Source organism: Ovis aries, chromosome 3 (genome assembly GCF_016772045.2).
Source record: "Ovis aries strain OAR_USU_Benz2616 breed Rambouillet chromosome 3, ARS-UI_Ramb_v3.0, whole genome shotgun sequence".
NCBI classification, from domain to species: Eukaryota; Metazoa; Chordata; class Mammalia; order Artiodactyla; family Bovidae; genus Ovis; species Ovis aries.
This window is the reverse complement of record NC_056056.1, coordinates 10649258-10675339: the sequence shown is the minus strand read 5'-3', so window position 1 is coordinate 10675339 and position 26082 is coordinate 10649258. Positions and strand designations below refer to the sequence as shown.

At 50.0% G+C, this 26082-nt stretch overlaps 1 protein-coding gene and 1 non-coding gene across 2 annotated transcripts in view; one reads left to right on the top strand and one right to left on the bottom strand.

Moving 5' to 3' along the window:
• Nucleotides 1-1365: 1365 nt before the first annotated feature.
• The window catches only part of LOC121819151 (uncharacterized), a 38471-nt gene continuing 13754 nt past the window's right edge, over nucleotides 1366-26082 (top strand). The window contains exons 1-3 of the mRNA XM_060413652.1: nucleotides 1366-1425; nucleotides 23215-23525; nucleotides 25376-25443. Of these exons, the coding sequence (XP_060269635.1) occupies nucleotides 1366-1425; nucleotides 23215-23525; nucleotides 25376-25443 (439 nt within the window). The remainder of the gene's footprint in view (nucleotides 1426-23214; nucleotides 23526-25375; nucleotides 25444-26082) is intronic.
• LOC114114187 (U6 spliceosomal RNA) lies at nucleotides 11779-11882 on the bottom strand. Its single transcript, XR_003589024.1, has one exon. It is a non-coding gene; the product is annotated as a U6 spliceosomal RNA (small nuclear RNA).

Below are 26082 nucleotides of genomic sequence, written 5' to 3'. Positions count from 1 at the left end.
CACACCGGTGCCTTCCCTGGTGGTCCAGTGGCTGAGACTCAGTGCTTTCAATGCAGAGGGCATGGGTTCAATTCCTGGTTGGGGAACTAAGAGCCCACACACCATGAGGCCAAAAAGTAAAAATTTATTTTTCAGGCTTCCCAGGTGGCACTAGCAGGAAAGAACTCACCTGCCAGTGCAGGAGACATAAGAGATGCGGGTTCAATCTCTGGGTTGGGAAGATCCCCTGGAGGAGGAAATGGCAACCCACTCCAGTATTCTTGCCTGGAGAATCCCATGGACAGAGGACCCTGATAGTCCATGGGGTCACAAAGAGTCAGACATGACTGCAGTGACTTAGCATGCATGCTCAGTGCCCCAAACAGTGTCTCCAGAAGATCATCCCACTTTTTTTTTTAATATATCTATTTGTTTGGCTGTGCTGGGTTACAGTTGTGGCCTGTGGGGTCTTTAGTTGCAGCTTTCAGGACCTTTAGTTGTGGCTTGTGGGATCTGGTTCCCTGACCAGGGATTGAATCTCATCCCTCCCACCCACCTGGTATTGGGAGCTCAGAGTCCTAGCCTCTGAACCATCAGGGAAGGCCCCATCCCACCCTTCTCTAAAGCCAGCTGCTTTAGTGGGATAGGGAATTCCATGTGAATCAGGGAATCCCGTGAGCCAATTGCCAGGCTTGGTTTGCTGCAAAGTGAATGTCCTGGTTGAAGCAAAGCTTTGTGGAATACCAAGTTGGTGGATAAGGCATTCTGTAAGTCCACGGGTGGTGGTTTTAGCAGAGCATTTGGGGCTGGGAAAGCAAATCTATACTCAGGAAAAGTTTATACCAAGAAGCACAAAGTGCTGCTCCTTCTATGATGGCGGTGTGCTCTGTAATCTGTCTGCTACCAGGGTGCTCTGGTCTCCTTGGGGAGTGGTGTCATAGCATGAGCTCTATTGTGATGGTTTAGGGAAGAAGAGGCAGTCAAGGTTCCGGTGGTCTAGACTACGGAAGAGGGCTGGGAAGCTGAAGGTATATTACTGGCCCCACCCACGGGACGTAAACAACTGCTACTAAGAGAAGAGGTACCAGGGACTTCCCTGGTGGTCAAGTGGCTAAGACCGAGCTCCCAATGCAGGTGGCCCCGGGTTCAATCCCTCGTCAGGGAACTAGCTCCCACATGCTGCAACTAAGCATTCACACGTCGCAACTAAAGATCCTGCATGTCTCATCGAAGACTGAAGATCTGAGTGCTGCAACTAAGACCTGGCACAGCCAAATAAATAAAATAAACATTTTTTTAAAAAGAGAGAAGAGGTACAAGATGCACTGATGGTGAGCTCCAGCCAAGAAATGATGTCCGAACAATAGCTGCTGTGGGAATCACCCCATGAGGAAGCTGATGATCACCTACTGCCATGCGCCAAGGCCTTCTGTGCGGACCCGGGAGGTGAGTGGAAAGGGGATGTGATAGGAATGGACACCCCCTCACGGTGCGGTGTCCTCGATGGAGGCACCAACAGGAACGTGCTCTGCTCCTGGTTTACCCGTTGGGGAGGGGGCTTCCATCTGGCCTTTTTCCCATAACGCACCCTTCCTCCCAGGTGCTTTCAGAACTGGGAAAGGATCCCTGAGCTGTGTTCAGGGATCTGCTGGGTCCAAATGAGCTGGATGTGAACAAGACTCTCCTAGTTACCTGCTTGATTCCCAAGAGTATTTTAAAAACATGGCCATACCCAGACAGAGATAAACAAATAGCATGTGATATCACTTATGTATGGAATCCAAAAGAATGGTACAAATGAACTTGTTTACAAAACAGAAATAGATTCACAGATGTAGAAAATAAACTTGGGGTTACCAAGTGGGAATGGTGGGAGGGATAAATTGGGAGATTGGGATTGACTTATACACACTACTGTGTATAAAATAGGTAACTAATAGGGCAGTAGTGTATAGCACAGGAAACTCAATACTCTGTAATGACCTATATGGGAAAAGAATCTAAAAAAGAGTGGATATATGTGTATGCGTAACTGATTCACTTTGCTGTACTCCTGAAACTAACACAACATTGTACAACTATACTCCAATAAATATTGTTAAAAAATGAAGAAACAAGCAAATACTCTCTCAAACTCAATACAAAAATGTGATCCTACATTCTTAACATTACTCCCATCAAGATGTGCAGACTGTGTCCCTTCCTCTTGAGTCTGGGTGGGCTTGCGGCTCCAAAGGAAGTGATGCTACGTGACCTTGAAGGCTAGGCCTCTGAGCGATGGCCTTCTCACTTTGTTTGCTGACTTTGTTCAGTTGTTTATGGAACCTGGAGTCCCTGAGTAAGAATCATGACTGCTCTGAGACCACCACGCCAGGCCTCATCACCAGTCCCAGCTGAGTCCTGCCCAGCAGCCACGGCAGCCGCAGCACCGAGTATGTGAGATATTATCTCAGACTCTCCAGAGCAGCCCATTGCCAGCCGAGCGCCACTAAATGATTTCAGCTGACGCCCAAAGGAGGCGAATGCCCACGGAGGCCTGCCTGAACTCCTCACCCATGAGATAACAGGGCATGAGACAATGTTTGTGGTCTGTTACACAGCAAAGATATCCACAATACCTCCAGAAGCCCTTACTCTGATGGGACCATTGTGGCTCTCCTGGAAGTGTCAACTCAGAACCAGCATCCAGGAATCTCTAAAATAGCTGGCACTTTGCCTTCTCCAGCGCACTCAGTCACTCAGGCCTCAGGTCCCATAGGGGAACACCGGGAGGAGAATGCATAGTATATAGTGTTGGCTGTGCAGGGTCCTTCCTCAAGTGACTCCAGCCTCCTCTTTCATTCAAGGGGCTCTGTGTCCATGAAACGCCTGGTCCTGGCATGGGTGGGCAGTGACTCACATTCTCTGTTATGCTGCTTTAGTTCAGACTTCTGTTCAGCAGACCTAGAACTTTCCTGCTTCTGCAAATCAAGATTTTATTAGGCTGCCCATTTACTTTGGTCTTGGAGCACCATAATTGGTTGATCGATCAATCAATTACTAATAATTCCATTCCCCTGCATTCCACCCTCCACAACTGGAGAACAATAGTGAGGTGGTGAGGTGGGTGAGCAGAAATTAAATAAATTCATTCAGAGAATTCCCTGGTGGTGCAGTGGTTAGGACCCCACACTGTTACTGCTGACGGTCTGGGTTCGATCCCTGGTGGGGAATCCTGCAAGTCAAATGGCACGGCGAAAAAAAAAAAAAAAGTCCACTCAGCATTTGAGCAACCTTTGGAATCTTTTGGACCCTTCCTTCTACACTGTACTAAAGGAATCCTGGCCTCTCAGCTTCACTCAGTGAAGGCTACCTTGGGACCAGCCTTCGATGAATCAACTGAGCAACCCTTTAGAGCAAGCCCCAGGCCATGTTACAGCCACTCCCCACTGGTCCCTTAGCATCCCCAGATGGGATCGTCTAGTTGCAGAAAACAAGCTCAGGGCTTCCACTGATTCTGCATTTGGTGAGCTGTGTAATTATTTCACTATAGATCACAATGTAATAATAACAGAAATAAAGTGCACAATAAATGGCACGTGCGTGAATCATCCTGAAACCATCCCCACCCCCAGTCCATGGAAAACGGTCTTCCATGAAACCCATCCCTGGTCCAAAAAGGCTGGGGACCACTGTTTTAGAGCCATCCCCAGCTGTCTGAGCTACCAGGAGGAATGCAGGATCTATGATTAACGCATCCACTCACTTCAACACGTGATACTCCTTTCATCATAATGCGCTGCTTAGTGTCCATTCCCAGACACATTTCCCTGTTCATACACGCTGGAGACATCTTGCAGCTCTTTGGTGTGTACTGTGCCTTCTCCGGGCTTCCCAGGTGGCGCAGTGGTAAGGAATCTGCCTGCCAACGCAGGAGTCACAGAAGACACAAGTTCGATCCCTGGGTCAGAAGATCCCCTGAAGGAGGAAATGGCAACCCACTCCAGTATTCTTGCCTGGGAAATCCCATGGACAGAGAGGAGCCTGACAGGCTCCAGTCATGGGGTCACAAAGCGTCAGGCACAACTAAGCAACTGAGCATGCGCGCTCCGTTGCGCATGCTCACACACACACGCTTCCTCATGGGTCACACTGTGTGCCTGATACCCTGAAACTTGCCGGGTCTTAAGTCTGAGAAGTGTTATGCCTTGGCCACTAGAGTTTCTCTAGGCACAAAGAGAACCTCTGACTCTTTACTCAGACTTTGGGAATTGAAGCCCTTGAGCTCATCTTTCACCCTTTTTTGGTGCACTTAGAAGCAAAGGAGCAGCCCCATGGTCCTGATGCTCTTTATTTCCAGGTATGCTCTATGCCAGCAGCTGCTTGGTCAACCAGAGCCTTCTACAGGCCATCACCCCAATGGTCAAAAGGTGATCACTTAAGTGACAGCTTCACATTGCATGCCGTGGACCACTAATGTCCCCTTTACCCCAGCAGCCAGGTCCCTAAAATGCCCCTAAATCGACAGATTAGATCGTCGATGCCAGCCTCCCCTCCTTACAGTTCTGCTCCATTGGAAGCATCACCATCGCCAATCACTGTATCAGGCAGCGCTGGGTCGGGAGGCAGAGCCCTGTGAGTATTATGGGATGTGGGTTTATCATGGGGATTAGGTTTGACATGACAGTGGGAGGAGCTAGGGAGATGAAGGTCCAGAGGGGGACCTGGAGGGTCAGAGAAAGAGCCTCAACAGGCAATCTGAGAAGCCGGGCATGTCCAGAGCCTGTTGGGAGTTGTGGCCTGGGTTCCTGGCTGAGCCTCTGGAGGTGGGCAGGGGGCTGCCGATGGTCAGCAGGGCCAGCAGGCAGGACACGGAACTAGACGCAGAGGTGAGGGGAGTGAGGACAAGCGGGACCCCCCGGGACTCTGGGTCTGCCCATCTCCACATCTGAAGAGTGTGACCTTGAGAGAGTAAAGATCACTGCTTCACCTCTGCTTTCTGGCCTCATGTACAGACACCATACAGGAAGGCATCCTGAGAAACGTCTGTTAGCATCATTGGCACACTCCCTCCCTGCATCTCCCCTGTCTCCTTCTTCCAGGCCAGGCTTCCCCAGTCCAAGCATCTCCCCACACCTGCCCGATGGCTGCCTCGCCTCCCCCAGCAGACTGTGAGCTCTGAGATGCTGGGCTGAGTCTCCCAACTCATCACGGTGCAACCAGCACTTGGCACAAGCTTGGAACAGAGCGGCGTTCAATATACATTTGTAAATGGGTGAGTGAATAAATGAATGAATGAATGATAGTTGCTGGGTTCTAGGAAAGCTGGGAGAAAAATCAGACAGGGAGGAGGCTGGCCGCGGCCTTTGGTATTGAGCACTTTTACTCTGCATGACCCTGGGGAGAGGCTGAAGGTGGAGGAGGGAGGTGGAGATGAGCTGACCTGTGAGTGACCAGAACACACGTGGTTGAATGTGTCCAGCACCCTTGGATGAACCCAGGAAGAGACTGGCAGGGAGCTCAGAGGCAGCAAGGCCCCTGCCAGCCAGTGAATCCTGGAGGACTTCCTGTAGGGGGTGCCGAGCAGGGAGGACTGAAACGGGTGGAGTTAGGTGTGCCTTCCCGAGGGAGGAAAAGGCTTGTGCAGATGCGAACCCAGGGCACACATCTGAAAGAGTGAGGTTTTTATTTTGCCCTCACTTCAGGCTGTTTCTAGGTTTTGATTTCTAGAATGATTCCTGCTAATTTTTTTTTTGAGTTGTTAAAAATAACTTATTAACATTTTTCTCTTGGCCATGTGGCATGTGGGGTCTTAGTTTCCTGACCAGGGATCAAACCAGCAGCCCCTGCATCACAAGCACAGAGTCTTATTCACATGGACCACCAGTGAAGCCACTCGGATGACTTCTGATGTTAAGGAGGATGGTCTTGTTCATGTTAAGATTAATCTTCATGGCATAAACAGCAGACGCAAACAGAAACCTAGTTCCTGCGTTCTCTCCTGTCTCCAAGCCCAGCCTCTCTGGTCCACACTGTACAAGGGGGCCAGAGGGATACCTCTAAATCCCTCCATGGCTTCCCATTGCCCTTGGGATATGGTGCAGCCTCCTCTCACCTCTGGATCTTCCCACGGGCTGCCCCGCCCCCTACCCAGAACACTCCTCACCCCTTAGATGCTGCCTCCTCAGAGCAGCCTGTCCTGTCCCAGCCTGGACCAGGGATCCCCTCGAACTCCCCAACTTACTACTCATCAGGTTTGTTAGATTAGAGGCCTCCCTGATCATCACTGTTCACCACAGAACCCTGCTCAGCAGCCTGAGCTGGACTTCTGGGGCAACCTGTTCTCCTGGCTGGACTCGGTGGGGGTGTGGGGAGCTTTTCTCTGTGGGGTGGAGGGACCCACAGCTCTGCAGGACATACAGTAGGGGCTCTGGAAATTCGTGAGTGAGGGGCTGAAATTGTGGTGTTTCACTTGGTTTGTTCTTGTGTTACTTTTGCAACCTTTGAGGTAAGTTCTGTTATTATCCCCGCTTTTTTTATCCCCACTTTTTAGACAAAAGAACAAAGGCTCAGAGAAGGGCACAAAGCTTCTGGCTATGCTCAGCTTGGTCTAATTCCAGGGACCAATAAACAAATAAAGCCAGGCCTCTGAGTGAGAATAAAGAAAATCAGGGAGAGGACTCCTGCGAGTTACTCAGGTTTCAGTTCAGTTCAGTTGAGTCGCTCAGTCGTGTCCGACTCTTTGTGACCCCGTGGACTGCAGCATGCCAGGCCTCCCTGTCTATCATCAGCTCCCAGAGTTTACTCAAACCCCTGTCCATAGAGTTGGTGATGCCATCCAACCGTCCCATCCTCTGTCGTCCCCTTCTCCTCCCGCCTTCAATCTTTCCCAGCATCAGGGTCTTTTCAAATGAGTCAGTTCTTCGCATCAGAAGGCCAAACTATTAGAGTTTCAGCTTTAGCATCAGTCCTTCCAATGAATATTCAGAACTGATTTCATTTAGGATGGAATGGTTGGATCTCCTTGCAGTCCAAGAGACTCTCAAGAGTCTTCTCCAACACCACAGTTCAAAAGCATCAATTCCTCAGTGCTCAGCTTTCTTTATAGTCCAACTCTCACATCCATACATGACCATTGGAAAAACCATAGCTTTGACTAGACAGACCTTTGTTGGCAAAGTTAGTCAGTCAGTTCAGTCGCTCAGTCATGTCCGACTCTGCGACCCCATGAATCGCAGCACACCAGGCCTCCCTGTCCATCACCAACTCCCAGAGTTCACTCAGACTCACGTCCATCAAGTCCATGATGCCATCCAGCCATCTCATCCTCGGTCGTCCCCTTCTCCTCCTATCCCCAATCCCTCCCAGCATCAGAGTCTTTTCCAATGAGTCAGCTCTTCGCATGAGGTGGCCAAAGTATTGGAGTTGCAGCTTTAGCATCATTCCTTCCAAAGTACACCCAGGGCTGATCTCCTTCAGAATGGACTGGTTGGATCTCCTTGCAGTCCAAGGGACCCTCAAGAGTCTTCTCCAACACCACAGTTCAAAAGCATCAATTCTTTGGTGCTCAGGCTTCTTCACAGTCCAACTCTCACATCCATACATGACCACTGGAAAAACCATAGCCTTGACTAGACGGACCATGTCTCTGCTTTTGAATATGCTATCTAGGTTGGTCATAACTTTTCTTCCAAGGAGTAAGTGTCTTTTAATTTCATGGCTGCAGTCACCATCTGCAGTGATTTTGGAGCCCCCCAAAATAGTCTAACACTGTTTCCACTGTTTCCCCATCTATTTTCCATGAAGTGATGGGACCAGATGCCGTGATCTTTGTTTTCTGAATGTTGAGCTTTAAGCCAAATTTTTCACTCTCCTCTTTCACTTTCATCAAGAGGCTTTTTAGTTCCTCTTCACTTTCTGCCATAAGGGTGGTGTCATCTGCATATCTGAGGTTATTGATATTTCTCCCGGCAATCTTGATTCCAGCTTGTGCTTCTTCCAGTCCAGCATTTCTCACAATGTACTCTGCATATAAGTTAAATAAGCAGGGTGACAATATACAGCCTTGATATACTCCTTTTCCTACTTGGAACTAGTCTGTTGTTCCATGTCTGGTTCTAACTGTTGCTTCCTGACCTGCATACAGATTTCTCAAGAGGCAGGTCAGGTGGTCTGGTATTCCCATCTCTTGAAGAATTTTCCACAGTTTCTTGTGATCCACACAGTCAAAGGCTTTGGCATAGTCAAGAAAGCAGAAATAGATGTTTTTCTGGAACTCTCTTGCTTTTGCCATGATCCAGCAGATGTTGCAATTTGATCTCTGGTTCCTCTGCCTTTTCTAAAACCAGCTTGAACATCTGGAAGTTCACAGTTCATGTATTGCTGAAGTCTGGCTTGGAGAATTTTGAGCATTACTTTACTAGCGTGTGAGATGAGTGCAATTGTGCGGTAGTTTGAGCATTCTTTGACATTGCCTTTCTTTGGGATCGGAATGAAAATTGACCTTTTCCAGTCCTGTGGCCACTGCTGAGTTTTCTAAATTTGCTGGGATATTGAGTGCAGCACTTTCACAGCATCATCTTTCAGGATTTGAAATAGCTCCACTGGAATTCCATCACCTCCACTAGCTTTGTTCGTAGTGATGCTTTCTAAGGCCCACTTGACTTCACATTCCAGGATGTCTGGCTCTAGGGGAGTGATCACACCATCGTGATTATCTTGGTCGTGAAGATCTTTTTGTACAGTTCTTCTGTGTATTCTTGCCACTTCTTTTTAATATCTTCTGCTTCTGTTAGGTCCATACCATTTCTGTCCTTTATCGAGCCTATCTTTGCATGAAATGTTCCCTTGGTATCTCTAATTTTCTTGAAGAGATCTCTAGTCTTTCCCATTCTGTCGTTTTCCTCTATTTCTCTGCATTGATCGCTGAGGAAGGCTTTCTTATCTCTCCTTGCTATTCTTTTGGAACTCTGCATTCAAATGCTTATATCTTTCCTTTTCTCCTTTGCTTTTCACTTCTCTTCTTTTCACAGCTATTTGTAAGGCCTTCTCAGACAGCCATTTTGCTTTTTTGTATTTCTTTTCCATGGGGATGGTCTTGATCCCTGTCGCCTGTACAATGTCGCGAACCTCATTCCATAGTTCATCCGGCACTCTATTTATCAGATCTAGTGCCTTAAATCTATTTCTCACTTCCACTGTATAATCATAAGGGATTTGATTTAGGTCATACCTGAATGGGCTAGTGGTTTTCTCTACTTTCTTCAATTTAAGTCTGAATTTGGCAATAAGGAGTTCATGATCTGAGCCACAGTCAGCTCCTGGTCTTGTTTTTGTTGACTGTATAGAGCTTCTCCATCTTTGGCTGCAAAGAATATAATCAATCTGATTTTGGTGTTGACCATCTGGTGATGTCCATGTGTAGAGTCTTCTCTTGTGTTGTTGGAAGAGGATGTTTGCTATGACCAGGGCATTTTCTTGGCAAAACTCTGTTAGTCTTTGCCCTGCTTCATTCCACATTCCAAGGCCAAATTTGCCTGTTACTCCAGGCAAATTGACTTCCTACTTTTGCATTCCAGTCCCCTATAATGAAAAGGACATCTTTTCGGGGTGTTAGTTCTAAAAGGTCTTATAGGTCTTCATAGAACCGTTCAACTTCAGCTTCTTCAGTGTTACTGATTGGGGCATAGACTTGGATTACTGAGACACCCCACACCCAAGGTAAGAGAAACCCAAGTAAGATGGTAGATGTTGCAAGAGGGCATCAGAGGGCAGACACTCTGAAACCATACTCACAGAAAACTAGTCAATCTAATCGGACCACAGCCTTGTCTAACTCAATGAAACTAAGCCATGCCCACGGGGCAACCCAAGATGGGCAGGTCATGGTGAAGAGGTCTGACAGAATGTGGTCCACTGGAGAAGGGAATGGCAAACCACTTCAGTATTCTTGCCTTGAGAACCCCATGAACAGTATGAAAAGGCAAAATGATAGGACACTGAAAGAGGAACTCCCCAGGTCGGTAGGTGCCCAATGTGCAACTGGAGATCAGTGGAGAAATAACTCCACAAAGAATGAAGGGATGGAGCCAAAGCAAAAACAATACCCAGCTGTGGATGTGACTGGTGATAGAAGCAAGGTCCGATGCTGTAAAGAGCAATATTGCATAGGAACCTGGAATGTCAGGTCCATGAATCAGGGCAAATTGGAAGTGGTCAAACAGGAGATGGCAAGAGTGAACGTCGACATTCTAGGAATCAGTGAACTAAAATGTACTGGAGTGGGTGAATGTAACTCAGATGACCATTATATCTACTACTGCGGGCAGGAATCCCTCAGAAGAAATGGAGTAGCCATCATGGTCAACAAAAGAGTCCGAAATGCAGTAGTTGGATGCAGTCTCAAAAACGACAGAATGATCTCTGTTCATTTCCAAGGCAAACCACTCAATATCACAGTTGGCAAAGTAGTCTCTGCTTTTTAATATTCTGTCTAGATTGGTCATAACTTTCCTTCCAAGGAGTAAGCATCTTTTAATTTCATGGCTCCAGTCACCATCTGCAGTGATTTTGGAGCCCAAAAAATAAAGTCTGACCCTGTTTCCACTGTTTCCTCATTTATTTGCCATGAAGAGATGGGACCGATGCCATGATCTTCGTTTTCTGAATGTTGAGTTTTAAGCCAGTTTTTTCACTCTCCTCTTTCAGTTTCATCAAGAGGCTCTTCAGTTCTTCGCTTTCTGCCATAGGGTGGTGTCATCTGCATATCTGAGGTGATTAGCTGTCTTCTGTTAAGCACATGCGGGGCTTCTCTGGAGACTCAGATGGTAGAGAGTCTTGTCTGCAATGCAGGAGACCCAGGTTCAACTGGACGATCCCCTGGAGAAGTGACTGGCAACCCACTCCAGTATGCTTGCCTGGAGAATCCCATGGACAGAGAGTGGGACAGTGCTCTCGGTGGCAGCGACCCTGCTGCTGTTTGTTCACGTTTCCTCAGTTTCCTTAGAGGGACGAGTGCAGGCCCCTGGGCGGGCCCAGCCGCTGCATTGTAGTCTGAGGGGCCTCTCCAGGGCGGGCCTCACTCTCACATGCAGAGGACTTAATGCTTCTGAAGAGACACTCAAAGCCCGGTGCCTGGGCTCCAATCTCAGCTCCACCGCGTACCAGGGGCATGACCTTGAGTAAGTTAGCTTTCTTGGCCTGTTTCCCCATCCACAAAGTGGGATAATAATAGCACCTACCTCACAGGGTTGTGGTAAGGATTAAGTAATATTTGTAAAGAACATAGAACACTGCCCAGCACATAGTAAGTCCTATATTATTATTTTTTTAACTTTTTATTTTAATTAAAAATGTTGCGATAATTTCAGATGCACAGAAAAGTGATTGAGTTATACATATACATGTAACTTTCCTTTTTCAAATCCTTTTCCCATTTAGGTTGTTGCATAATACTGAACAGAGTTCCCTGTGCTATATAGTAGGTCCTTGTTATCCATTAAGATTTATTTGTTTAAACTGCCACATGACTATTATTTTATTTTTTAAAGATATTTTATTTATTTATTTTTTGACTGTACTGTGTGGCATGTGGGATCTTAGTTGCTGCACCAGGGATCAAACCTGTGCCCCCAAAGTGGAAGCTTGGAGTCTTAACCATTAAACTACCAGGGAAGTCCCAAGATTTATTTTTTTATTGAATATAATTGATTTACAATGTTTTGTTAGTTTCTGATGTATGGTAAAGGTATTCAGTTATACAATATATATTAAACATATATATTCTCTTTTATATTCTATTATCATGGTTTATTGCAGGATAAAAATATGGAATGCTTCTCGAATTTTTGTGTCGTCCTCGGGCAGGGGCCATGCTAATCTCTGTACTGTTCCAGCTTTAGTGTCTATGCTGCTAGAGTGGACACACACAAATAAAAGTTTTTAATGTGCAGCACCTACCCAGCAGTCCTACTTTGTGGAATCTGTCTGATGGACAGCTTCATAAAACTCATAATGGTAAATATTTAAGAATGGGCCTTGCAGTGTTATTTGTAAGGATAGATGTTCATCAAAGGGGGAGTGGTTATATAAGTGGTTAAATAACAAGTGGAACACTGTGCAGGAGTGGAAGAGTGAAAAGAGCTGTGCGTGTGAGGTTGAGTTATCTGGAATTACAAAGTTGTCATGGCAGTTTTAGAGGATTCAATCTCATACTACACACCTGTGTTAGACTAGATTGCACTGTGGTGACAAGCAGAGCCAAACGTAATGTGTAAACACAACAGAGGTTTGTTTGTCGCTTAACAGTCCCAGGTTGAAGGGGGATGAGATAAATGATGGAGGGGGGGTTTCTCTTCCATGAGGCAATTCAGGGAACCACACTAAAAAAAAGTCTGACATCTTCACCGTGTGTTTTTCCAAGGCTGCGTGTTGGTTCTGGCCAGACGGGAGAAGGAGCACACAGGCGCATGGGGGACAGCCTATGGCCCCAGCCAGGATGGGGTACCCCTTACTTTGGCCCATATTTCATTGCAGACGGCTTAGTCATATGGTCACTCCTAGCCATAAGGACCCGGGAGATGTGCTCTAGCTGTGTGTATGGGAAGCAGGAAAGATGGGAGTTGGTGGATGGATGGGCAGTCTCTGCCTGGTATTCTCTAAGCCTCAGTTGCCTTATCTTTATTTGGGGGCAGTGGTAGTAGCTACTGCACGGTAAATGACAGAATATGTGTGCATTCAGCACATTCCCGGACCCATAGTGGTGGTGTTGTTTAGTTGCTAAGTCGTGTCTGACTCTGCAGCGCCATGGAGTGTAGCATGTCAGGTTCCTCTGTCCATGGGCTTTCCCAGGCAAGAATACTGGAGTGGGTTGCCAGTTCCTTCTCCAGGGGATCTTCCCACCCCAGGGATTGAACCCATGTCTCCTGCTTGGTAGGCAGATTCTTTACCACTGAGCCACCTGGGAAGACTGACCCATATTGACCACCCCATAAGTATTAGGGTGACAGGCTACCTCCCAGAGGTCCCTACTGGAATCAAGCACCAGTTGCCTGCAAATGTACTTAGCCTGGCTATGGCAGATTGTATTTCCCGTTTGCTCTTGTTGGGCTTCCCAGGTGGCGCTAGTGGTAAAGAACCCCCGCTTCCCAATGTAGGAGACATAAAAATGTGGGTTCGATCCCTGTGTTGGAAGGATCCCTGGGAAGAGGGCATGGCAATCCACTGCAGTATTCTTGCCTGGAGAATCCCATGGACAGACGAGCTGAAATCCACAGCTTTGAACAGAGTTGGACATGACTTAGAGAATAAACAACAACAGCATGTTCTTGTTACAATGGGTCATTGACATTCCTGCCTGCTTGTGCCTGGGCAGACCTTCATCATAGGTGGTGGAGGTGATACGACGTGACTCCTAAGACTGGTCCTAATAGGCAACGTGGTTTCTGCCTTTCATTCTCTCTCTCTCGCTGCCCCCACGCCTTTCTCTCTCTCACTCACATGGTGGTCGCTCTTGGAACCTAGCCACCATGTTTCAGGAACCCAGGCCACCTGGAGAGGCTACTTGTGGGTGTTCCAGCTCACAACCCAGCTAGGTCCCCCAAGGAGAACCAGCATCAATTATCAGATGCGTGAGCGGGCAACCTTCATGACGACTCCAGCCCCAGCCTTGAAGTTTTCCATTCGAAGCCTCAGACCCTGGTGGCGCAGGGGCAATTCTTCCCTGTCTGCATTCCTGACCCACAGGAATCAAGAGTCAAGTAATGATGATTGTTTGAAGTGATTAGATTTTGCAGTAACTTGTTATGCAGCAATAAATAATAGATAGGGTCATACACTTTTTATTCTTCTCTTTCCTTGTCTTATTTCCCACTCATTTCTCCTGGGATCACCTCCCACATCTCCCACCTGCCCTCCCTTTCTTGTCCCAGGGTCTGCTTCTGGGGGACCCAGCAGAGCAACGCATTATGTGGAAAAGCTACATGTAAAAAAATGACAAATGGGAAAATTGTTGGGTGCTTCTTTCTTTGGGAGGGATTGGGGGCAGGAGGAGAAAGGGACGACAGAGGATGAGATGGCTGGATGGCATCACTGACTCGATGGACGTGAGTCTGAGTGAACTCCGGGAGCTGGTGATGGACAGAGGCCTGGCGTGCTGCGATTCATGGGGTTGCAAAGAGTCGGACATGACTGAGCAACTGAAATGAACTGAACTGAACTGATTGAGAATCAGAAACTTTACTTTTTAGTCAATACGTGTCTGAATTACTTATATGTTAAGCAATACTTCATTTATACTTTTTAAAACCTAAAAAAATTTCCATTTTCCTAACTTTGAGTCAAGTCATCAGAGTCAGTGCTGAACCATGTGAATTGATCTCTGAGAAGGTGAGATTCAGACTTTTCGTATTTGTGGGCAGTAGAGTTGGGGTGTGGTGACTTTTTCCTTTTCTCCTAATGCTTTAAATAAGCTTTAAAAATTGTGGTAAATTATATATGAAATCAACTGTTTAACCATTTTAAGGGATACAGTTAAGTGGCAGTAAGTGTGTACACACGGCTTTGTAACCATCACCACCATCCATCTCCAGAATCTTTCATCATCTTTCACCACCCCAAACTGAAATGCTGTATCCATTAAGCACTAGCCTCTGCCCCTGGGGGGTCACCTTTCTCCTTTCTGTTTCTATAAACTTGGAATCATACAATATTTATCTTTTTGTGTCTGGCTTGTTTCACTTAGTGTGGTGGTTTCTTAAGTGGTCCTGGGATCACTTTCACAGTCACCTCCATCCACGGCCACACTCCCTGGCATGAGACCTGTAGACACCCAGCGGCACAGGTGGGGCTGGTGGGCATGGCTGTCAATGTAGCAGGCACTCGTGACTGGTCCAGACACTTTGTTACGGACGAGCTCACGGTGCCTCCCCTTCCCCAGTTCCGAGCCGAATTGCTGGGCGAGGGTTAATCAACATTCAGTCATGTTTCCAAGTTTAAATGGAGCATTTGTTTAATTATGTGTAAGTAGCAATACATTGTGGCCATTATCTAAATCACTATTTTATTTCCTGGATGTGGTTTCATAATGCAGGGTTTCTGCTCCAGCCTAGCATCATTAACAGAGAAGAGTTAATGAATATAAAAGCGTAAAGGCTAATTACACTTTAATTTACAATCATGGTCTCATTTTGGGACCACATGAAATCTGTTTTGAAAACAATTAAAAAAAAAAACCCGTTCTTGCCCTGGTAAGTGGAGGGACCCCGGCCAGGAGCCCAGCTCTGTCTGCCACGTGGTGGCTGAGCAGCACTGGCTGGCACCGATCCCCTCCCTGGCGCCATTACTAGGAGGCTGGTGAGGCCAAGTTCAGCGCCCTGTGACTGTGTCTTTTGTCTCCAGCAATTTTCCTCCTGCTTTCAGCGTCTGCGGGGAAGAGTTGGGGGAGCCCCATCTGGGGCACCGGTGGTCTGATCATGCTCTTCTGATGTTGCATCACATTGAACCATGCTGTTTGCAGTTACTTAGTGGTTTTAAAAATGGTGGTGATGGAAATTCGTGTGTGTGTGGCGGGGGGCGGCGGGTAGCAGGGGATGCTGACTTTTACTAAGTTCCTATGTGTGCCAGACATTATGTCGGGTACTTTTATATATATTATTTATTTCTTGAAATTGCTTATCAATGGCAATTAGTCTCCCTGAAATTTGAATTAGTCCTTCTGAAATATTTAATGGAACTATGGAATCATTGTTAATTTTCTTAGCATAATAATAGCATTATAGTTACCTAGAAGAGGTATAGTTACCTCCTTATTCTTAGGAGATGAAAAGAAATTTGTGGGTGAAAGGTCATGATATCTGTTACTCGCTTCCAAATGGCCCAGGAAAGTAATTTACATATATTATATATATATTCTTTTTTCTTTCAGGTGGTGCTAGTGGTAAAGAACCCCCTTGCCAAGCCAGTGCAGGAGACATAAGCGACATGGGTTCGATCCTTGGGTCAGGAAGATGTCCTGCTGGAGGAAATGGCAACCCACTCCAGTCTTGCCTGGAGAATCCCATGGACAGAGGAGCCTAGAGGGCTACAATCCATGGGGTCGCAAAGAGTTGTACACAACTGAAGCAATTTAGCACAAATATATATATTTATATATAAATGCTATATATTTTAATACATGTAATTTATAATATATGATACATATAGAGAGAGAGAGAAAAAGAGAGAGAGAGTGAGAATGAGGGAGACAGAGACAGAAGCCCAGAGAGAGAAACAGAGATAAGTGGGCAAAGTATGAACTGTGGTTGAATCTTGCTGGAGGGCATGCAGGAGTTCAGTGTGCAGTCCTTTCAGCTTTCCTGTTTTGAAAGCTCATAATAAAAATTGGAAAGAAAAAACATCATCCCAATTGGCTGCCTTGAACCGCTTTACCTTCTTGTTAAATAAACTCTTTCTCCCAAATGAGGTAAAAAGTCCATTTAATTAAGTCCAGCATCTGTATGATTTTGAATTATGGATTACTGGAGTCTGGAATAATAATTAATCAGATAATCAAATAATAATTAATTAAACAAATACGCAAGAAAGCCAAATAAAACCTCAGAGGGGATGACCTGCAGTGGGGCCTGGCTGTCTTTTGCTTCTGAAACCCTCAAGAACAATCATTTAAAGATGTCCCACCAGCTGCAGTGCATTTATGCGAAGGCGGCAGTAAAGGGCCCTCTCAGTATTAGCTGAGTCACCTGTAGGAATTCATCCGCAGGAAATGTGGGGCTGGGGCATTATTTGTGTTCAACATAATGGTGAAGTGAAAGTCACTCAGTCTTGTCCGACTTTTTGGGACCCCATGGACTATATGGAATTCTCCAGGCCGGAATACTGGAGCGGGTAGCCTTTCCCTTCTCCAGGGGATCTTCCCAAGCCAGGGATGGAACCCAGGTCTTCCGCATTGCAGGTGGATTCTTCACCAGCTGAGCCACAAGAGAAGCCCTAAACAGAAGGGGAGGGACGCCGAAATAGAACCCGAAAATAAAACAATGCAGTGCGTTTTAAGGCTTTCTGTAGTTCCTACACAGTTTGGTAGGAGGGTCTGCGCTCGGCACCTGTGACTCCACCCCCTTGGCCATGGCTGATTGGATCAGGCGGACACAGGTACTCAAGCTGGGCCAATCAGAATGGCTGCCCCAGGAATTTGGAAAAGAGACTAAGGAATCCCAGTGCTGTCTGAATCTGGGAACTGTTTCCGGCCATCCTCTGCCCGGTGGACTAAGGAACCTGTGTGCCACGAGGAGTATGGAGTATGGAGCAGCCCTCGCGGAGAGAAGCAGGAGACAGCAGGGATCCTCCGGGGAGACCTGACAATCCTGCCAGGCCTTATCGTGGTCCTGCCCTTGGGTTTTAAGAGATTTCACTGCAGTGTTCTGTTAAATTCCGTTTTTGTCCTGTTGAATCTGGCTTGAATGAATTTCTGTTGCAACCAAAATAGTCCTAATATAGTGAACATGTATTGTTTTAATAATATGAAGGAACACTATAGAGATCACAGTCATTTACTGACTGGGCAGGGCACCGCGTACTGTGTGGCCCCGGGCCTGTGCAAATGTTTCAGATCCATGCCTGGTTATTCCCGCTCTGCCTGGTGTTGCAAAGCCCTGAGCTTCCCAGGCCCCTCAAATGGCCAGTGGGAGGCCCAGGGGGGGACAGGAGGGCAGGAGAAGGGAGAAGCCAGGGTATTTCTCTCCCTGCCGTCCTGCCCTGGCAGCCTCTGATAGGGACCATGCTGTCTCTGCAGCTCCACCCCCATGGCCCCTGTGAACCCCACCTCCTCCTTTTGTGCTGCCCACACAGTGGGGAGGTGGCTGTCTGCTTCAGTGATCTCTTGGTTTCTGTTCCGTTCCTACTGGCTTCTCAGCATTTCGGTTACCTGTGCAGTTAATTGCCTGTATTAAATTCCACCTGTTGAAGTACTGTTTTCATGGTTGAATGCTGACAGAAGCACATGATCTCATTTCACTCTCGAAATGCCCCTCTGAGGGAGATATTAGGATCCTCACTTTGCAAATGAGGAAGCTGATGCTCAGAGAAGCCTAGTGATGCCCTCAAAGTCATACAGCTTGTCACAATGCTCAGAAGCTCTCTGCGTTCTTACTATTGGGCTGCTGTGTTCAGTCGCCTCTTTAGTTACAATGAGGGCTTCCCAGATGGCGCTAGTGGTAAAGAACCTGCCTGTCAGTGCAGGAGACACAAGAGATGTGGGTTCCATCCCTAGGTTGGGAAGACCCCCTGCAGGAGGAAATGGCAATCCATTCCAGTGTTCTTGCCAGAAAAACCCCATGGACAGAGGAACCTGGTGGGCTACAGCCCATAGGGTCACAAAGAGGTGGACACGACTGAAGCGACTTAGAATGCACGTATAGTTAGAAAATCATTAAAGACAAGCAACAAGAAACAAATCCCGGGCAAGTGCAGGACGGATACAGAGGGTCTGGATTGGCCCTCCAGGCCTGGAAAACTCCCTCAGGCAAATCCGTCCTCTCTCAGGCGCTGGACAGCACAGGGACTGGTCCTGGAATCTCAGGCCTCAACTTAGGAGCTCAGAGCCCCTGGGCGTGAGCCTCTCTGAGCCCTCATTAAAGGGAGAGAAGTCAAGTTTAAAGGTCAGATCCCCGAAGAGGCAGCACGAACACACCTCGGGCAGCAATGGTGGCGTGACTGCCAGTGGCCGAAGCGCTGCGCCTCGCCTGGAGCGGAGCCACCCCGATAAGCCTATTCAGCTCTTCTGTCTGCATCTCCTCCTCCTCTGGGGCCTCAGCCAGCTGTGCGGATGCAGAGGAGGGACGTGGATGCTGTGTTTCAGTTACTGACCCACCTTTGTTCAGGACAAGTACCACCTGTTCTCATTGACTTAGGATTTTTCTTGTTTCAAAAAATATGTCCATTTTTCATATCCATAAACTATTTGGGCTTGAAGGGCTGGTTCTATTTTTTTCCTGACACATATGAAGTGAAATGTTTTACTATTAGAGGAAAAATTCTCTTGGGAGCCCATGGGCCACTGCCCACTCAGGCACTGATGATAGAGGCCAGGAAAACTGTGCCCCTGGTGTTAGCAGAGTGACCCCAGATGTGTGACTTCTCTCCAGCCTCAGTTTTCTTACCTATAATCTTGGTCCCTATCTCAGGGGTATTGTCAGGGTTCCTTCAACTAATTGAAAGGTCCAGAGGATGGGTACCACCTACAATGATTGTTTTGTTATTATTGCCAGCAATTTGTGGCCTGACTGGGTCCCTTGTGGCCTATGGAAGTATAAGGCCAGATTCCAGGGCTTCTCAGGTGCCCCAGGCCAGGTGCTGGGATGACGGGTGGGCACCCTAGCTTCTGTGGAGCTAACTTCTGTGGAGGCTAGTAGTCTGCAGTTCTTAATTATTATTTTTTTAATTCTGCAACCAGGGATGGAACCCGGGGACCCTGCAGCGGAAGCATGGAGTCCTGACCACGGGACTGCCAGAACATTCTTTTCTGAATTAATTAATTAATTAGCATCCCTTATGAGTGGCCTCTAATCTGGGATGGTTGTGAGGCTCCTATCCCCTGGTAAGCTTATAGCTCTGGTGCCTGGCATCTCCGCCTTTCAGGTCTGATCCCTTTTGTGCATTCAACCCAGATTCCCAACTCAGATTCATCTGGGGAGTTACCTTGAGGCTCCATTTTGGCATCATGTCCTGCCGGGCAAGCTGTGTGACTCTGAGCATGTGGCTTAACCTCTCTGAGGCTTTGTCTGCTCGGGTAAGATGGTAGTGCTGATGATACCCACCTCGAGGTCTCAGTCATGCAAGTCCTTACTGTTGATTGGGCCAAGGTGGGTGTTGGTGGACTGATGGGAATGTGACCTGGGGCTGAAGGACCTGGTAGTCTAGAGAGGCAAGTGTTGCTGTAGTAGTAGTAAAAATGGCCACATTTATTGAGGCCACACTATGGGCAAGGTGTACTGCTAAGCACTGGATGTGGGCCCGCCTGGGGCTCACTCAGCCCCTCGCTCCCTGCTGCCAGTCTGAGAGCTGGTGGGGGCCATGATGGCTGCACTGGACGGAACTCTACCGGCTCCCTGGCCTTTGCCCAAAGAGAGAGTCCTCGGGCGTCCTAGAAGGCCAGCCGGGCCTGAACCAGGAGGCCTTCTGGACTTTCGTGGGCATCTGAAGAGTTGAAGCTGCAGGGCTGGGTGAACTTCCATCCACCCTACTTTGCAGATAGAAACACAAAGGGTCAGATCAGAGAAGGACTTGTCTGAGGTTCCCACAGTGAGTTAGGAGCCCAGACATCCTGTTTCCGCACTGAGCTATGGTGCCATTTCCTTTCCGTTGGGGAAACAGCCAAGGGATGCAGCAATGGGACAAGGACATAAAGATGGCCGTGCCGCCCACCCCGTGGCTCTGGAAGTTGTTTCCAGGCAATTTTCCAGGGGAATTCCTGACTTGGAGCCAAGATGTCCGACTCCTTAGAGGCTGCTTCTCTGGTGGGACTGTAAAGGGTCCCAGTGCGGGACCTGGCTGAGGGTCTGGCGGCAGAAATGAAGACTCCACCTGCAGGTGCTTGGACCCAAAGTGACCCTCCCCCCTACTGCCTGCTCAGCCCCCCTATCTCTAGCTCCCCTACTCATTCCATTCACTTCATCCTTCTGAGATTTATTCCCGAGTCTCAAAGCCTGGAAATAATTTGCTGACAAAGCCTCGTCCTCGGCAGGTGCTTTAATTGGTTTTGTGGGAGCAGGTCCGGGAGCATCTATTTAGAAGGAAATAGAAATTATGGCGGTGCTGCCCGTCCTTTGTCTGTAATGGGGACTGTGGAGTGTGTGTGTGTGTGTGTGTGTGTGTGTGTGTGTAGGGGGGAGGGTAGCTCGAGGAAAGCAGAAAACTGGTCACAGAGGCTGTGGGTTCCTGGGCAGGGGTGTCTGGGACCACGGGGCAGTGAGGGTAGGGGCTGCAGGCCGCCTGCCTCCTCGGCCCTGGACCAGCCTTGGAATCAGGGCAGGGCAACTTCTCAGCCTCATAGAGCTGAGGGAGGGAGAAGGCAGTGGGCTGGAGGGATCTCAGGTGCCAGGACACAGCTGGGCTTATCGATCAGGAGCCTCGTCCTTGTCCTTCTTCAAGGACACCCTAGCACCTGCGGGTGGGCATCCTCTAAAACACAAATCACAGTTGTAACTCCTTGACTCAAAGCCCTTCCATGTCTCCCCACTGCCTTCAGAACAAAGCCAAGCTCCTTAGCTTGACATTCAAGGTCCCTCACAGTCTGTCTGTCTTCAGAAGACAGATGACCACCTCAGCCACCTCTTTCTTTCCTCCACTCCCCAACTGCTCCCTACGATAGTCTCTAGTCCCTGTCTTCCTGTGTGCCATGCCCCTTGATCACCCGGCAACTGCCTTGTGACGGAGATCATCCCTACTCTCATTTTATAGCCTAGGAAATGGAGGCTCAGAAAGGTTAAGTCATACAGCAGGGCTGGGACTCCAGCCCAGGACTGTCTAGTACCTGGTCCCATACTCTCAACCAGCAAGGCACAGATGGGAACAGGCCTCTGAGCCCCACGTCTTCTCCTGAAATATCCCTGCCTGCATTTTTCCATTGCAAACTCTTATGCATCCTTTTAAAGCCCACTTGACGTCACTTGTTTGGGAATCCTTTGCTGACTGACCCTTCCCATGTCCAGTCTCTCCTTTGCGCTTCCCCAAACCCCAGCCAAGCCCTCATCTCAGCTCTGATCTCTGGGTTTGTCCTTATTCTGTGTTAGTGTCTGTCTCCTGCTCTTCATCCCTCCCTCCAGACAGAACTCCAGCTAAACCGTTGACCCTACAACGAGGCCTGCAGCCCTGAAGCACAGATGGGTCAGATCCTGGGACCTGAACTCTTTTCTTGCCTGGGGTATCGAGCAGCCTAGACCACAGCTGCTCTGTGTGATCCTGAGCAAGACCCTGTGTCTCTGTGGACTCAGTGTGCCCATCTGTAAAATGGAGGGTCAGTCTGGAGGCATCTGACTCTTGGGGACTCTGAGGGCCAGGCTTGGGCTGGAGCCTTACCAATGTGATTGTGACTCTTGTGATGGGTGTGAGGGGGTGGCCACTCTCCATGTCAGGGTGGGTCACATCAAAAAGCCAGTGCTGGTGCCTGGCGTGGGTTCCACATGGTAACTGTAGACAGGGCTGGTAGAGCTCTGAAGTGAGCCTCAAATCAGGCCTGCAATCTCAGCTCTGCCACTCACCTGCTATGTCTGAGCTCAGGCAAGCCTCCCACCTCATGGGCCTCGATCTCCTCTGTAGGAGGCAGTATAATAATACCACCCCACAGGGTTGATTTGCTGTGAGGATCGCAGGACAGGTGCACAGGGCCTGGCCCAGAACATGTGTCCTAAGTGCAAAAAACTGGGTGCCACCTCCCTGCTGGCACAGAAGGGGGCAGAGAGGGTCCTAAAGGATCTCAGTGTAGTTAGACAACCAGACTGACTCACAGAGACCAGGCCAAAACTAAGGGGCTCTCATGGGTCTTGGTTTCCTGGCCCCAAGGTGGACCTGAGGCTGGGGCTCCTAAGGTGTTTTTTCCTGGTGTGATTTTTGTTTTAAGACTCCAGAACGCTAGTAGTAAAGAACCCACCTGCCAATGCAGGAGATACGGGATGCAGGTTTGATCCCTGGGTGGGGAAGATCTCCTGGAGGAGAGCATGGCAACCCACTCCAGCCCATGGGGTTGCAAAGAATTGGACACGACTGAAGCGACATGGCACGCACAGGCATGTGATTTTTTATTTTAAGACTCCAGGACGGTGTTAAGTGGGTGCAGGCAGTTCCTGGACAGATGGGCTCAGAGGAGAGCTGGGGCGGGCAGAGGCAGGCGGTGCCGGGAGGAGACCAATACGACCCAGGAGGTGGCCGGGCGGGTTCGGAGACCCCCATTCACATGCCCCAGAGTCAAGGTCCCAGCCAGGTTTCCCCGCGTCCCGGCTGTGCGTCCTCGGTCTCCCGCTCTGTCAAAGCAGGAAGCAGCCCCCGCGCGTGGCCGGGTTGGGGTGCGAGCCGGGCGGGCTGGGCAGGCGGCTGCCGCGGGGCTCTGGCCGGGCTTTCGGGCCCCCGCGCGGCGGCAGCTCCGGGCCCTTCCACGCGGCCGCTCCGGGAGGGTGTCTGCGGCCACAGTGGAGCCCGGGAGAGGAGGCGCCACCACCCACCCCGGCGCCCCCGGGCGCCAGGCCCGAGCCCGCGTAGTGCGGACCGCAGGGGGCGCCACGAGGCCGCGGTTGGGCCTCCCGGGCGGCTGCCGCTGCCCGGCGGAGAGGGGCGGCGCGGGGCCGGGGCGGAAGTCTCGGCCGCTCCCGAGCCCGAGTGTCCCGCCTCGCCGCCGTCGGGCAGCCGGGACCCCCGCGGGTATTTGGGGCGCTTGGGGTCGCGCCCCCGCCGAACGAGGCCCAGGCCCAGACGGACGCGCGGGCATCGGATCGTCGACCCACCCGGTGCACCGTGGCCCCCGCAAGGCCTTCCCGCCGCGTGTGTCCGGCTCCGCGTGGCAGCCGGTGTGCGCGGGGTCCGGGGTGTGTGTGTGTGTGAGCCCTTGCGGGTCCACCGCGTGTGACAGCGGCCGCTGGCGGGAACGCTTCCACTGGAAGCGTGTGTGTCGGGGAGACCTGCTGTGGCGGGCCGGGTGCATCCGGTCCTGGCGGTCCTGGCGGGATGGGGACCCTTCCTTTGTTGGCGCCCCTCCTCCCCGCAGGCCAGGTGGGGGTGAGCAGGGGTGGGGGTCCCAGGCCGGGATCTGCAGGCCTGGGAGACGGTCACAAGGGCAGGAAGATGAAGGATGAGATCTCTTCCTCCCTTGCCCCTTCCCATCTCCAGGTTCCCTGGCCTCCTTCCCTGAGAAGACCTGAATGGGAGTTTCCTCCCCTCCTGGAAGAAATGGAGCTGCCTATGTGTGTGTGTGTTCCTCTGTCCTCTTGACCCTTGAATCTTGGGCGGAGAAAGCTCTTGATCTCTAGGGATTCGATCACTCCAGGTCCCAGGGAGAAGGCTCACCCCAGGGATGCCCTGGTGGGGACCTGAGCCTTGGGAGTGAGTGGAATTGACTTGCCAGGAAGTCTTGACTTGGAGACTTGACAGGGAGACTTGATTTGGGAGGAAGTGGAATTGAAACCAGCAACATCAGGGGGCCTTGGAGGTGGTGAGCTGTGTGTCTGGAGGCTTTGAGCCCAGGGACTTCTATAGGTCCTTTCCAGCTCATACCCACATAACCTTTGAGAATCCACACAGAACCTTTCAGAAGCACTTGTCCTGAGCCAGGCTCTGCCCTGGGAAAAGTGAGGGAAAGGAGAGGAGGTTTAGAGAGGACTGAGGCCCTGCCCATGCCAGGTAATTGCAGTCCAGCAGCGCAGTAGGACTTATGGTTGGCAGCGCATGTAGGAGGGATGTGGTCAGAGGGGGAAACGGGAAGTGGGGTCGCCACGCAGGACCTTAATGCCAGAAAAAAGGAAGTCTGGATTTTCTCTCACAGGGGCCACCAATGTGCCCTGTCCCTTCTCTGAAACCTGCTCTGCCCCTGCAGGTGGGGATTCAGAGCACAGGTTCAGAGCAATGGAAGGGGAAGCTGGGTGATTTGACGGGTTGCTTAACCTCTCTGAGATGTTCGTGAAACAGGCTTTGTAGTAACTTTATTTTGAGGTCCCACGCTATTGCTGGCAAACCCAGCACCCACCACCGAGCACCCTTCCAGGCCCAGCACATCATGGTTCCCCATCCTGGCACTGTGACTGGTTCATATACGGGCGCAGGACCCCGCTCCTGGCCAGAGGCTTTCCCGCAGGACAAGCTGTAGGAATTGTCACTACTTATTCTTGCCTTGGCTTTTGAACTTGTTATTGACTTTAGATGGTTTGCATTTTCACTCTTTCTGCTACTGGGCAAGTCCTGAGCAGTTCAGAAATACAGAAGGGGCTGCTTTGTGTGCAGGTTGGTTCATTCTTGGCAGCAGCCACACGGAGCAGGTGCAAGAGCTGAGGTCGGGAGTCAGACAGACCTCAGGGTCCCCATCTCTGCAGCTTCTCCCTGAGGGACTCTGGAGTTTCCCTGGAGTCAGGAGGGACAAGGACACTGGGAGGATCCTGCAGGAAAGAAGGAGGAAGCGGAATAGTGGCTGGGCTGGACTGGGGAGACTGAGGGTGAGGGGTGGGGGGTAAGGGGGTGCTACAGTAGCTGCAGGTGGGCTCTGAGCCTTAGACATCCGGAGCCCCTGCCAGCTCGGGTCACCAGCTCCCCAGTGACCACAGTGGTGGCATCCGTGAGGTCTGCTCATTTCTCCCTCCTTCCCCCTTCTCTCTCTCACCCCTCTCTCTCCCCTCCCCTTCCCGCCCCCACAGCCTCAGTCTCTTTCTTTCTTATCCACTTGACACAGGACAGTCAAGCAGCCTTTAAACCCAAACCCAGACAGGACCATGAACCTCTCCAGTTTAAAGCCCAAAGGTGAGTTCCTGTTGCTCTTGGACCGAGTCCTGACTTGGTCCCGGGCCCACCTCCAGGGCCCAGCCTGCCGCTCCACTTCCCTCTCACTGCCCCCTCCCCATCCTTTTGTGCTGGGCTCTCCCAACCGCTGAGCGCTGAGCGCCAGGCCTGGAGCACAGCAGTGAGGGGCCAGGCTTTGGGATTTGAATCAGGACTGTGTTAGCTGTGTGCCCACCCTCTCTGCATCTCAGCTTCCCAGTCTATGGGAAAATAACACAATTATCCACTTCAGTGGGGAGGTGTGGGCACGCAGAGTGTTAGCACAGGGCCCAGCACCCGGAAAGGACCAGACCTGTGCGTGGCAGGCTTCTATTATTATTATTATCAGTGTCTGTGCAAGGAAGTCATCCCAGCCTCTTAACCCAGCCCTCCAGGAATCTCTGGCTTGCCAAGTCTCCCCTCCAGACTAGCTGCCCCTCTTCTCTCATCCCTCAAGGCAGCTCTCATTCCCATAAGTGTGGAAGGACTGGAATCTTTGGGGCGGGGCTGTCATCACCCATGGGGGCTGCTTGTGGGTCCAGCTACCCCTCCCAGAAGCTCTGAGCCGATGGGGAAGGGAGAATGGGGCACCTGGTCCTGGGGGGCTGAGATCCCCGAGAG